The following is a 15,014-nucleotide window of genomic DNA, read 5'->3' on the forward strand; positions in this document are numbered from 1 at the left end:
AGGGGGAACATTAGCTTACCGTCGACTCTATAAGGGAGCACCGGAAAGTAAAGTTTCCGCGGAGGGTGAATCTGACACTTAATGATTCCAAAGTACTCTTTGAGAGGTTTAAAGTTCCTGTATACAATTGTAGGGTGGCCCACAGGGTACAACTTCACCTTGTTCACAAATGGATACAGACTAGTGAAGTCGTAGTAATGTATTTTCTCACCAGGGCCAGCTACACGGTACAATTGAATGGCGTTTGTACGGCCGCCGAATAAGGCGTCACGGGGCTCCAGCGGTGAAGGTAGCTGCTGGCTCTTAATAAAAGTGCTCAGTGCGCCATCTTTCGATAGCTCAGTTACCCAATCATGTTCCCAGAGAGTTCTCAGAACAAACCCACAACTCTCAATATACTGCGCCTTTGCCAGAGTCCGGCGGTACAGATGTTCAAACGTGGTGCCCTGCAGTCTATTAAATTCATGGGGTTTGTAACACTGAGGGCAACCATGGTAAAAACACCCGTTGAACTCAAAGGCCGTTGGAACACCGTTAATTAATGCATACCCGTCTAGATAGTAGCGGCCTAGACGGTATTCGCCGCCCTGCAAAGCGTGCTGAATGAAGATGCTCTCATTCGCAGAGACGTACATGAGCCACTGAATAGAAGGTGTGGAGTAACGTTTCTGCTTGCCGTTATAGAGGTCAGGTGGTATTAAGGCGATAGTTTCAGACATTAAAAACATGTGTTTATAAATAGACATGCACATTGAAGCCAGAGTAATGTTTTGAAATGGGTCCAGGTATACAGTTATTTTTTTTTCACGCTCGCACGGATCGGTTTCAATAAACACGACCCGCTTCGTCATCGCCACCACAACATCTCTGAATAGGTTGCATGCTTTTCGCAATATCATAACGTCCGCCTGACAGTATGCTCTCAATTCAGTTTGGAAATGAAACCGTTTTTCACGGTTTTCATCGTACCACTGTAGAAAACTCTCTTTTTCAGAGGGCATCATATAATCGCAACCATAACTGTCGGGCGGAGGCATAGGCCCGAAGTAATTCTGATTAGCCCATGTGTTAAAAAAGTGTGGGAAATAACCTTTACAGCCTTCAAACCCAAAGGCTTTTGGCAGTTTGCTCAACTTCATGGGCAGAAAATTCAAGGTGTCTATGAACCTAATGTCAAAAGGCACAACCTTAAGCAGCATTAGTTTGGAACCTTGGGTTATGAGACTAACGGGAAGCTTTTCATGTATCAGGTCCCTGATAATGAAAAAAGAATCATATGCTTTGGAGTTGTGAGCCAGAAATGTATAATCCTGGTATCGGGGTTGCATAAATGTGAGGAGGAAATCCTTCACGCAAGCCCGACCTTCAAACTCCCAGCTCCCATCACCGGTTAGATGGTGGGCGTAAATATAGTTTGGTTGGTGCACCCCCGTCTCTTGCGTACACTCTGTCAAATACGATATAGTCTTCTGTTTTTTTCTGGTAGTGACTTCTGAGCATGTAACACTCATGGGTTGTTCCGGCTATAAAAGGAGCTGTACACCTAGGGCACTGCATACCTTCACATTTGTGATCGACAGGTTTATAACGGCCGCAAGTCCCACAGTCGGCTTTAAGAACACATTGGGCGAGGCCTATGTGCGTGTTTAAGCAGTCTTGCGACCGACTTGCACGTTGGACAGTTCACTTTCAGAGCATTGTCATTGACACAACCGTCCCTCTGACACATTTTACAGTGTAATTCACACTGGTGTTTGGTCCGGTTGTTGTATATGTGATCGCAATGCTCACACACATACTTGGCGCCTAGAAAACCCTTCAGGTTCAAGACACCGTAAAAGTGGTTTTCATGGTGTAGCACATACACGGTCTTGTTTTTCACACCTTCATTGGTAGTGAAGTACTTCCAAGAACCTGCATGGTATAGAACTTTAACCGTCACGGCGAAGTGATTCTCAAAAAGTCCCAGATCCCCAAAACCGACCATTTTGTCAGTCGGTATCTGAAGCGCCTCATGTGCTGCTACAGCCATCGCCATAATGACGGCGTCTGGGGTAGAGCGATCCATCAATAAGCCTGCAATGCTTGCGGCCAGACACATGTTGGTAGCTCCGGTATTAAAATCGAGCAACCATCGTGATTTCTTGTCAATGATTTTACTGTACATAACGCTCTTTAAGGCTCTGGAAGCACCCCCCTCGCGCCCCCTAACAACGAGGGAGATGATTCTAAAGGACCCGTACGCCAGTAATTCAGCCTTGCTCTGTAAAAGTTTAGATAGGTTTTCTAAAAACGTTACAGCGTCAAACACATCCCGAGATGACCGTCTGGTGAACAGGGGACTATTGAGACCCTGTCCCTGAAAACGCATCTGAAAGAAATCATTAGGACCCACATCGTGTAACAATCGTTCGATCAGCGTTTGCACAGCCTGATGTATAGCTATAATGCCATGATCTGAGGAGTGTAGGCGATCTAGGTTAACGAACCTAAACTCCTCATAGTGTTCTGTAGCGTTAAACCGCTCTACAACACGACTATACCGTCTCACACTTTCCATAAAAACTGGTTCTGAAGCCTCAGTTTGAGAATTACTGGTTGTTGGAGAGCTCCCAGGGGTGTGGTTAGATGTAGGTGTGTTTTTAGACCTTCTGGTAACGCAGAGTCTGGCTTTCTTTAACTTTTTTATTACCAGCTTGCGTTTTCTAGAGCTACCAAGCCACTCTGGCTTCTTATGGGCCCATCTGGTTTTTGGTAAACGACCCCCGCCGATCTGAACAATGTCTGGCTTGTTTACAAATGGTGACACTGACACTACACCGACTTCGGACGGGGCTCCTACAGACTGTTTAAGGCTGAGACACCTCGGACCATCACCCCCAGAGGGCCTGTAAAGACCAGCAGCACCTCCTAACTCTATATTTTGAGGTCTTATGGGTGCAGGGCTTGGGGGTTGACATGACCTCTGACTATTGAGCGCTCGTAAAACTCTTAGAGCTCTACTAAGCAGGTGCTGGGGCTTCTTTTCATATTTAGACGGGCGGCCCCCTGTACTGGTAAATGTAGTTCTAACATTCCCCGGGTATGTACGCTCACCTAGTCATGACGGGATGTTACCCATGGCCACAATTGTTGAAGCGCAAGTTTGGGCCATTGTGTTTCTACACCGAGCCATCAGCTGTTTTAAAGCCTTTATGCTGGCTCTGGATGCCCCTCTATTACCGTCGTTCTTACATAGTTTTAAAGTTTTTAGACGGAGTTGGCATTTTAACTGTCTGAACGAATGATGGATTTCTTTAACGTAGTTGTCTAGAACTCTAGCCCGGCTTGAAAGGTTTGTTTCAAGGCCAGTACTTGTGACACTAGAGGGGTGATTGCCAACTCCCTGAGCATCCCCAGTTATAGGACAGCGGCCGGTGTTATCACCCCCAATAACGGCTGAGGGATCAGAGCGGGACGTAAAAACAGGATTCCAGTGTGAACATCCAGGAGTTTGAGAGCCCTGATCATCGCTCGAGGGTGTTCCAAAACTCTGATTTTGCGTTCCGCTACACCCTATACTGCTGGCGGGGTATATTGATGAGGAAGGTGAAGACCACTGAACACGAGCACTAGGTGTAGGACTGGTGGGGTCGTATGCCCCCGGGGGTGTATCGGGGGACATCAGACATGGGGAGGTCAAATGTTTATCGCTATAAAGGGTGTCCGTTGTTGTAGAGGCAGGGCTGTGGCTGGATGCTACTGATTGAGACCCTACTGCTTGTAACCCTAAGGGGGCCATCTTAGAATTGACACAAGTGGATGTCAGGGCTTCAGAACTCGGGGTAGTACCAGCTAGAGCCTTAAGAAGGTCTATACAGTGGGAATAAGGATCCTCTACAGGGTGGTCATTTTCCAATGATGAGTCATGTAACCGGGATGGTTTAGTTGTACACCCTGGAGAGGTTAGGTCGAGGCCAGACACGCCGATATTAGAACTAAGGACCCCAGACGGATCCGGCTGTACCTTAACAAAAATTTTAAAAGACAGGTCTATAGGCCCAGATTGTTGCTCAGGGTTCTGGAACTTCTTCCTACGATTCTTTAAGGACAGCCGATTTATTTTAGGGTTGCTGCACTGTTTTGGGGACCCTCCAGAGGCTTCACAAGGTGCAAACAGTTGGGCGCTTGGTGTTGTAAGAACGATAATGTCCGGATGGCCACACCCCAAACCCGGGATAGTTGTTGCAGAAGTGCCCGCTGTACTAGGTATTCCCTTTATGATGGATGATGTGGTGTCGTTATGAGTTGTACCTGGTCCAGGAGCGACGGATGTGGAGATGTTGCAGGGCGGGTCTCGGTGCTCGGGTTGGCTCACGAGTACCGATGACTTTGTGGGGTTTTGAGCCGTCCCAGTGTAGACCTTTAAAGATGACATCCGCGGCTTAGGCTGAGGGCAGGCGTCTCCGGAGCTCTGGTGTGATGATTCTAGGATGTAAAGATAGCAAAATATAGATTAGGGCTAGTTAGAGCGGCTATACCTATGGGTCGGAAAGACGTTTAGACACACGCTGCACTGTATACACCAAACTCTACATTTTCTTAAACTCGCCATGGTTTTTCCGGCTTGAGGGTCCCTTCTTAATAGGCGGGCCACCCTTTGACCCCGGGGACTTCCTTTTGCGGGGCTGTTTTTTAAGCTTTCCATCCATATCCCGGCTCGCTTCTTCCATAGGAGCCCCTCGGGATAAAAAACATAAAAAAATAATGTTACACATACAATATAATACATAGACTATACGAACTCACTGAGATGTCCAAATATAGGTCTGACTGTTAGACCCTGTTAGGTTTTCAATGGGGGTACAAAAAGACCCCTAATATATACCTGCAGAAACGTTATCCTGTGACAAGGTGCTTGACCCCTCTTGAAGATGGAGGATTTGTTGGAGAGAGGCAATCGCGCACCTGAGTTCTGCATCATAACCTATGCAAACACATGGGTGCCCATTAGAAGTAAAATAAAAAAATAACAATCCTGACAACGTAGTTTAGAAGGCTCTATGGCCTGTAACTCACCTTGCTGCACGTTCTCCACGGCCACATGGGATTCCCCAGACTCTTGCATGTCCTGTGTACAAGAGAGACATATTTACCTTTAAACATACCACAATTCATCTTCTACGTCCGAACCCTTCATAAAAGCACAACAAGGGTAGGACAAAAAGAAAAAAAAAAAAATTTAAAAATAAATTTAAAAAAAATAAAAAAATAATAATAAATAAAAAAAAAAAATTATAAATAAAAAAAAAATTTTTTTTTTAAAAAAATGTATCTATCAAAATTCAAATTGTTGAATCCACATGTTCTGTAAGTATAAATACATATTGGTAACTGTAAAACTTTTCTCAAAAACTATACAAGGTTTAATAAACAAATTCCACATGATGGCGCTCTTGTATAATACTACCTCTAGGACTGTCTCTATAAGACATAGACTGGAAAGTGGATCCTAGGATCCATGCCGGGTTTTTCACCTTAGCTCAACAAAGCTGTGAACCATGTGTGGGGGCGGAGCTCAGTCTAAACTCCAAGCTGAGCCAGTTCCACAGCCCCCCCCCCCCCCCCAGTCTTTGTTTTTAAAAAAAAAGAAAATGGCCGGATGTGGATGCAGCCTGTGTGAGGTTCTGGGTTTTTCAGGGCAGCAACGTAGGATCCCATGCCATCCTGAACTACGGTGAGTGGTGTGGGGTACTTGGGGGTCTGAAAAGTTTTTAACAGGGATAGTTATTTTTTAATCATTATTATTTTAATTTATTTCAATATTTTTTTTTATTGTGTGTGATTTAAAAAAAACGACCCTGTAGGCCCCTAAACCCTGGTCACACACACACACACACACACACACACACACACACACACACACACACACACACATATATATATATATAAATAAATAAATATATGTATATATATATATTTTTTTTTAAAAAGGTAGGCCTGTGGGGCCCTAGGGGCCTCTGAGACTCGTGCTCAGGGCCCTCATTATCCCCATGGCCTTATTTGTATATTTTTTTTTTTTTTTTTTAAATGGTTCCCTATGGGGCCTTGGGGACCCAATCCCCTTGCCCCCCAAAACGCTATTATTTTTTTTATTTGTATGGGCCCCTAGGGCCCTAGCGCGCGTGGTCAGGGCCCCACAGACCCTGGCCTCCCGCCGTCACTCACTTTTTTTTTTTTTTATTTACTTATTTTTTTTTTTTTTTTTTTAAAGAACGCCGCACTCTGGCGGCAAGCACCGACTCTCCGAGGCCTCGGGAACTCCCTGAGGCCTCGGTGCGCAGGTCGGGAGAGGTTTAATTACCGTGAATGCCGCTGAAACAAACGCAGCATTCACAGTAATTAAACCGTCAAGACGGTTCTCTAAAGCCGCAGGGGAATCCCCCTGCGGCTTTAGAGAACCGTCCGCATCCTAAAACACGAGATCTCCGGGCGGCTGTAGCCGTCCGGAGACCTCGCGTTGTACTCTGAAAGCCGGCTCTGAGAAGCCGCGGGGGAATCCCCCAGCGGCTTCTCAGAGCCGCCCTGTAGAGTACAACGCGAGGTCTCCGGGCGGCTACAGCCGCCTGGAGGCCTCGCTATAAAGTTAGTAAAACTCTGCCCAAAGCCCCCAGGGGGCTTTGAGCAGAGCTCTGTTAACTTTATAACGAGGTCTCCCGGCGGCCACAATCGCCGCGGAGGCCTCGTTATAAAGTGAACAGAGCTCTGCTCAAAGCCCCCGCGGGCTTTGAGCCGAGCATTATTAACTTTATAACGAGGTCTCAGGGTGAATGCAATCACCCTGAGACAGCGTTATAAAGTGAATGAAGCTCTGCTCATAGCTCACATGGGCTTTGAGCAGAGCGTTATTCACTTTATAACGAGGTCGTAGAGGTGAATACATGCACCTCTACGCTTTATGAAAAGAAAAAAAAAAGAAAAAAAAAAAAAATGCCTGAAGCTGCTCTTAGAGCCCCCGTGGGCTCTGAGAGCAGCTCCCTGAAATACTGTTAATGTTAGAAATCTAATATAAATTATACCAGGTCACAATATTTCATTGTCCTTGGACAAGACAAGGGTACAATCTTACTATGCCAGCACCACTGATATAAAGAGGTGATAAATATGTTATCTCCCTCTGGGGTCCCAGGGTGAACCAGGACGTCTTAATTACAGAGATCCCAAGTTTGCAATTGCAGAGAACCCAAGTATGCAGAAACACGTAAAAGCCATCTTGTAAAATAATCAGGAACAATTAATTAAATACATGTGGTACTGGGCTGGAATACAGGCCTATACATAGTACATTACCCCGCAAGTACCATTTAAACAATACCAAACCACAAAATAAGTGCAGAACTTCTAAAATACAGGTCCCATACATAGGCCCAGAACCAGCCAGTATAAGTTAAGCAATACTAATATGCCCCATTAAATAATTGCAGCCCCATAAAAATACAGACAAATACATAGCACAGGCCTCCATTAGTAACATTTAAACAAAATCACCCCACAAAGTAATTACAGTATCTCAAAAATACACTAATAACTTTTTATTTTTTTTATTTTTTATTTATTTTTTAAAAACATGCATTTTTACGTGTCTATGTATAGTTAAACAGGTTAGTGCTAATGTCATTGTTAAACTATAGTAAAACACATACACACATCACACTGTTACAGACCTTAAGTAGAAGATGTTTAGCAGCACCAGTCTGAACTCTGCCCTTCATGTTTCCATCCATGATGTCCTGATGCGTCCCTGCGTGCCACAGATGTCAGTAGGTAGTTCAGAAAAAAGAGGCCTGTGAAGATGGGGGGTTCTTATACTATGCTCACAGTGGTAATTATGCCTGGGCGCTGTGATTGGTGGGACCTGGAAATAGGCATCTGTTATAGGCTAGCAATACATGTCCTTTGTAGTGTTTCAAACTTTTAATTACAGGGCCAGTTTCTAATTTAGTCCCCTCTGGAACCCCCCTGAAAGAATGTAGACACATCTCTGTTTTAGATTAGCCATGCCACAACAACCTCTGGGGTGTTTCAAACTTTTAATTACTGGGCCAGTTTCTAATTTAGCCCCCACTGTGTCCCAGGGATAGCCTATAGGCACACAGCTGTTTTAGATTAGCCATGCCACAACAACCTCTGTTGTGTTTCAAACTTTTAATTGCTGGGCCAGTTTCTAATTTAGCCCCCTCTGTGACCCCTGGAAAGGCTGTAGGCACCCACCTGTTTTAGATTTGCTATGCCCCTCACCATCTGTTGTGTTTCAAACTTTTAATTGCAGGGGCAGTTTCTAATTTAGCCTCCACTGTGTCCCAGGGATAGCCTATAGGCACACAGCTGTTTTAGATTAGCCATGCCACAACAACCTCTGTTGTGTTTCAAACTTTTAATTACTGGGCCAGTTTCTAATTTAGCCCCCTCTGTGACCCCTGGAAAGGCTATAGGCACCCACCTGTTTTAGATTTGCTATGCCCCTCACCATCTGTTGTGTTTCAAACTTTTAATTGCAGGGACAGTTTCTAATTTAGCCTCCACTGTGTCCCAGGGATAGCCTATAGGCACACAGCTGTTTTAGATTAGCCATGCCACAACAACCTCTGTTGTGTTTCAAACTTTTAATTACTGGGCCAGTTTCTAATTTAGCCCCCTCTGTGACCCCTGGAAAGGCTGTAAGCACACCTCTGTTTTAGATTTACCTCTCTAAATTGATAGGCTGGCTCTAACAAAAGCAACATTTGACCATTCCCATTTTTTTTTTTTTTTTTTGGATTAGCCACCAGTGTGGAGGTTTGGCCAGACCGCCCACTTTGCAGCCCTATGCAGAGGCCCCCTAACAGCCACTTGGGCATGATTGTCTGACATGTCCAGACCTGTCCCTCTCAGGCTCTGAAACCACTTGCACAACACTAAGTCATACTTTTTACACAGCCCATAGGCCAGTACCAGGGGCTAGGACCCAGACATAGGGCTAACACGTGACACCATGAGGTCACAAACCACATGACACACCCCCATGCACGTCACTTCCGGGGTGGGCTTTCTGGGACACCGGAAGTCCCAGCCACCGGATATGACGTCATTTCCGGGGCGGGACAACTGTCACTTTTAATATGGTGATTAAAGGTATCCCTTCCTACTACTTGTGTGCATAGTTTAGTGAAACAGGCAGACGTTTTGCACTCCTCTAGATTGTGCCAAATAGCTGTTAAGTTAAATGAATAGTTAGGGGTCAATGTAAAACACTTGTGGTGCTTTGCTGGCAGTTTTGTTTTCTTCTGTTTCTTCTGCTGAGGCCAAGCCCTTGCACTGTGCACCCTAAGAGTGGTGTCCAATTATTGCCCTGTAGTGTTCACCCTTCGAGCTTTACTTCTGTGATTAATGTGTGTTGGCGATTAACTAGTGTGTTGTGATTTTATTTTTTAAAGCTGCTCAAAACTTTGTGAATAACGTGCAAGTCTAGGCATTTAAGAATCCAAAAATGTGAGAAATTGCAGTATGCTTTCTTACATCGAATCAATTCTCTGCCTAATTGGTGCTTTTTCTTGAAGATTCTATGATGTTTTTCAGGAATGATTTGCATTTATGTAGCACGTGTGCTCATTTTGTAAGCCTTATGAGAATGACACTTTTTTTCGAATGCAAACCTGTGAGCTCCTTGACCACACAAGTCTCACAGTGATCATAAATCTCAGGGTTAATGCTTTACTTCGGGGTTTCCGTATGAATACCACAATGTGGTCTTTTGTAGCATTACAATAATGTTGTTATTCTTTCATTCTGGCTGTGTATCACCATCAAACGTTGTATACAATGTATAGACCCGCGGTAGGCAAGTAGTTGTTTGCTCATTTAAAGACCTTGTCCATAGTATATAGTCTGACATTGAAAGTGTAATTGTGTATAGCTGTTTCAAATTTAAAAGACCAGGCTCTCCAGTCTTCTGTAAATTCGATGTTTATGATAATACAAATTCAAAGATATAGGTGTTGGCACTGGTTAACTGTTTGAAAACTAATAAAAGGCATATCAGTTGATGCAGCAACATGTTTATTAGGTATGGTGTCTTGGCTTAAAAGGTAATTAAAACATGAATGAGGCTGATGCGTGTCCATCCTTCCAACCAATCAATGACTGAAGGAGGCTGACCAGATCCTCTTCTTTATTAATATTTGTATTTTGAAATGAGTTCTATCAACTAAAGCTTTCTCAATGCCCACATCTTTAGCCCTTCATATTAATATTTTTTATTTGAATTGAGTTCTGTCAACTAAAGCGGTCTCAGTGCCCACATCTTTAGCCCTCCATTGCCTGACTATACCCCAAATACGTTTTATTGTCACAGTTCAAGAGGTGGGTGGTTTTTGGCGGTGAAGAATGCTTGAAGGTAGCAGCACGCGACCATCATGCTGAGTGCCTGACCCACCCAGTAAGCTATGCAGGAAAGCCTGTGCCACTAACTCAGGCTGTTGATCCACAACAATGAATATAACATTTCACCTTTGCTGGACATTCCTTAGGATTAACTGTAGGCTGCTGTTCTAGGATTCCTTACTCAATGGCCTCCTTCGACACACAAAAAGGGAATGATTGCCTGGATGACCTGCAAATGCACGGAGTAGGGAACAAAGGGAAAATCCTTCCAGCTCAGAACTGTTGTACACTAATAACACACCACTGCCATCCTGCCTCACCTGGGACAAAGTAGACCCTGACATATATAATAAGGATATTGCAATTCACGAAGGAGTTCCATAACCAAATAAAGTAACGAGTCTGAGTTAGAGACCAGTGTATATACAGGGATTACAGAATCCTATGTATTATAAAGAAAGAAGTAACTGCCTTTTTTCACAGGAATTACAAAAACCCAAGTATTGTATCAACATTAGAAGAGGAACCCACTGGAGATGGTGGGGTTCTGTGAGGATATGTGCATAATATCTGTTTCTACCCATGTTTCTAAATCAATGGGCAGGAGTGGAGTTGGCCAAGAATAGCTTATAACCAAGGCCTGAGTGACTGATTACTGTGATATTAGCCCCCTACAGAGGAGGACCCACAAAATTTTCGAATGGAAAACAATTGAACACTATAAGGGAGCTATGTATGTTTCCTTAGAATCAGAGAACACAGAAAGAGGAATGCAGATTAAGAGACAAACTGGGGATGTGTTGGGAGCCTACCTCCGACTGTGTAATCTGTCTGTTTGCTCTGATATGGTCATGGGGGATTCTCAAATTATTGCAAAATGTAAAGACGTTATTTATTTGACATTTCACCACTTTGAATGTTCCATGTTTAGCAGTACACCTCAATATTTAAATGACACGCGTAGAAAAGGTTACATCAAGTGCTGGACATCTCTATTGGCTAGATTGAGGTCTTGTTGAGTTCAGACATTCGATGTTGACAGCACTTATGTAGAACAAACTTTTTAGTTTAAAATGGTTTACTTTAAGAAAGCTGTAGCTTGGACCACTGCCTGCTCTGAAAAAATGTTTGCAGTGCCATTCTCAATGGGGAAGGGGTCCCATGGGGAGCCCTTCCCTTTTGCGAATGGGTTACCACCCATTTCAAAAGGGTGCAAACTGCGATTGGTTTTCGACCGCGTTCGCGGTCACAAAGCAATCCTGCATGGCACTTCGACTCGCAATTAGGAAGGGAACATCCCTTCCTAATTGCGACTCACAAACCCATTTTGCGATTCGGTAACCAGGTTACTGAATCGCAAAACGGGGTTTGTGCATTGCAATTTGCGTTTTGCACATTACAAACAGCGAAATTCGCTGTTTGCGACGTGCAAAAAGCTTCGTACATGTGGCCCCAAGTGCAAAGTGGTACAGTGCATCCTGGAGATGTAATGTTTATAGTTCGATCTGCTGGAATCCCCTTTTTAACGTTCCAATTCAATGAATTGTTTCCAGGCGCATTGTCAAGATCCAGTAGATCTAACAAAGAGGCACCATCCTCAGAAAATCCAAGTAACAAGAGAGCGCAATTAGTGTCTGAAATGAAAGCAGAAAATATCAGAACGTTCTTACGGTAAGTTTCCACTAAAACTTTTGTTGTTGAGTTACTTGTGAATTTACCTGTTGGCATGGAAGCAGTTGCAAGTATAATATTCTTCTCAGGGGTATACGTTTTTCATTGCTGCTAGGCACAGGTGAAAGTATGGTGCCATAATAAAATAAAAAAATAAAAAAAACACTACGCAAAAGAATTGTGTTGTGATATATCACACATATTTATAGGGTGTCCATTCTGCCATTGGCGTGGCTTTGCAGTGCCAATGGGTTTGCATACTTTGCAGCCCTATTTCGATCAGTCCATTGTACACCAGAGCTTGGTTTGTGAATTTTAATGGAAGTAGCCAGTGTGGAAGTAGTTCATGTTTTCGTAATGGAAACTGTGTGTCTTGTAATGTTGGATGTGGCTAGAGGTTAAGACTAGATGCCTATGTACTAATTGGGTGCCCTCCCTGGCCCTCATGTGTATAATTGATTTTAGGATATTGTTATATCACTTGGTGCCTTGCACCACCAGAATTCCCTTATTGGGTGATTTCTGGGAAACTGGAAGCATGGAGGACAAGTTTTTTTTTTTTTTACAGCCGATTCCAGCCCTAAGGGGTACAATATGTAGCCCCAGTGTTCCTAGCCCTTACTAGGCTTAGCTGATGACGCTGGTGCTGGCAAGCCATCATCAGCAATTCACTGTCTCTGACAGTGAAGAACACACTGTCTCATTCCTGTGCCAGATCATTCATGGTAACTGGGGCTAGGCCATGGCGTGGTTTGCCTGCCCCCACCCCTCCAACCCACATTTGCACATGCATGTGTCTGGGGGTTGAGTGCTCTGCTGGACTGTGTCTGTCACCTATGGGGGCCTGGCTTTCACAGGCACCACCGATACCCTGTACCTGCACTGGTAGGGTTTGAGGCCATTAGCTCCACACCAGATGGCAGTGACTCCGAGCTGCACCTGGTGTGTGTGGCAAAGTGGATAGACAGAGTGGATAGACAGTGACCCAGAGCGACCACTTAATTCCAGGCCATTATGGATGCTATATCCGCTCCAAAACATTTCACCTACATATCCTTGTGTTCAGATGTGTTCGTATAAAGGAAGCAAAACAAGACTACAACACCCAAAATGTATTAGGATATCACACAAAAGTCAGGAATGTTTAATTTACAGGATCTTTCTAACTCTTTCCTCCACAGTGTGGCACAAGCCCCTCAATCCCAATCCTGTGCCACTTTTGGAGTGTCAAAGCTAAACTGATTGAGATCTTCGTACACCCCTTCAAAACATGGCAGCCGGTGAAGACTGCCAGCACTGCCTAGCCTATCCAACCGATTTTTAATCACAGTTTTTTTAAATTTTATTTTACCCTTGCCTTTTAATAGCACTATTCGTGCACTATGTCTTAGATCCACCCAGGTCTCCCTTTCCAGCCTTCTCATTAGTGTCAGTGCCTACATGGTCTCCAACTTCATTCCTCCTCACTAAAGTGTTACAGGTAATATCTCTATTGCGAAAGCTATTTTAGTTCTGTTGCATTCAGTGCTATTTCTTACTGCAAAATGCATTCTCTTACCCATTTTGGATGTGAGCGGGCATTTTTGCACTAAGAAATACCACTAAATACAGAATTACTCTTCGTGCTCAATCTTGCATAATTCTTAGGCAATTCCGCCTGATTATGCTACACTGAATTACGCGAGTTACACCCACCCCTACATAGAAGACTGGAGTTATATTTAAATTAGAACAATCAGCATTGTCAGAATATTCCGAACAGGTAATGAAACTGTCTGTACAACTTTTTTCATAAGCTTATTACTAAAGAGAAGGAAGACTGTAACAACTTTGATACCGATCACCTCAAAGCACCTAACCAATAGACAATAGTCCATTTACTGTGCTGATTCTGCTGGACTCTGTGCAAAGACCTGACATCATGGAGCACCACAAGCGATATTACATTAATTTGATGCACTTTCAGGTTTTGTAGCATGCACCTCATTGAGTTCAACCAGACGCAGAGCATGACTATGCGTTAAATTACAAAATAAAGCAATGTCTCAATTGCAGGCCTCAACTACCACCTTACTGGGGACAGCACCCATGCCACAGTACGATGCTAATGTAGAAATGCTCCCTTGAGATGGTGCTGGCACAGATTCTGTGCCTTTAGAATACATATTACTAAAGAGACCACACAAACATCTGGGACACCCTTTTAGGGTTGAAGCAGGACAGAATATAACCCCCGGGCACTCAAATAAAAGTGGCCCTCATTAGCGAATCAGACAGCTAAAAAAAAGTCACCCATATTGTGAAATCTAGATAGTTTTAAATTTTAGAAAGACACTGTGTATACAATTTTTGCAAGGTATGGGAGACACCATGTATTTGTTTTTGCTGCAGGAATGTGCTCTGCAGCCTCCATTAAGTAGGTCCTGGGAGGAGTGCTGGGTGAGGATAGCAGGTGGTGGAAACGGGCAGCCGCAAAATAGATTGGAGAAAATGGAGGGAAAAACAAGACCGGTAGTGAGGAAGAAAAAGACAAAGAACGCAAGACAGAAAAGTGGGGAAACAAGGCACAGGCAATAAGGGCAAGCAAGGCACACAAAGGCAAAGTGAAAGAAGGAAAAACAGGCCCAGGCAGTGAGGAAGGCAAAAAGGGAAAGGCACAAAAGGCAAAAGAAAACAGAAAACAGTGCAAAAAGCAAAGTCTGGAAGAAGGAAAAATGAGGCAGGCTAGAATCCAGCTGTTTGGGGACCGATAGCAAGAATGAGAGCTGGGCCTTCGACCTGCTCTGACATGGGCCTGGGACCTGCTCTGACATGGGCCTGGGACCTGCTCTGACATGGGCCTGGGACCTGCTCTGACATAGGCCTGGGACCTGCTCTGACATGGGCCTGGGACCTGCTCTGGCATGGGCCTGGGACCTGCTCTGGCATGGGCCTGGGACCTGCTC

General features: G+C 44.3%; 1 protein-coding gene across 1 annotated transcript in view; it reads left to right on the top strand.

Moving 5' to 3' along the window:
• The window catches only part of LOC138249851 (N-acetylated-alpha-linked acidic dipeptidase 2-like), a 700,770-nt gene that overhangs the window by 187,781 nt on the left and 497,975 nt on the right, over positions 1 to 15,014 (top strand). The window contains exon 3 of the mRNA XM_069204013.1: positions 11,952 to 12,069. Within this exon, the coding sequence (XP_069060114.1) occupies positions 11,952 to 12,069 (118 nt within the window). The remainder of the gene's footprint in view (positions 1 to 11,951; positions 12,070 to 15,014) is intronic.

The sequence above is a fragment of the Pleurodeles waltl genome, chromosome 8 (genome assembly GCF_031143425.1).
Source record: "Pleurodeles waltl isolate 20211129_DDA chromosome 8, aPleWal1.hap1.20221129, whole genome shotgun sequence".
Classification (NCBI taxonomy): domain Eukaryota; kingdom Metazoa; phylum Chordata; class Amphibia; order Caudata; family Salamandridae; genus Pleurodeles; species Pleurodeles waltl.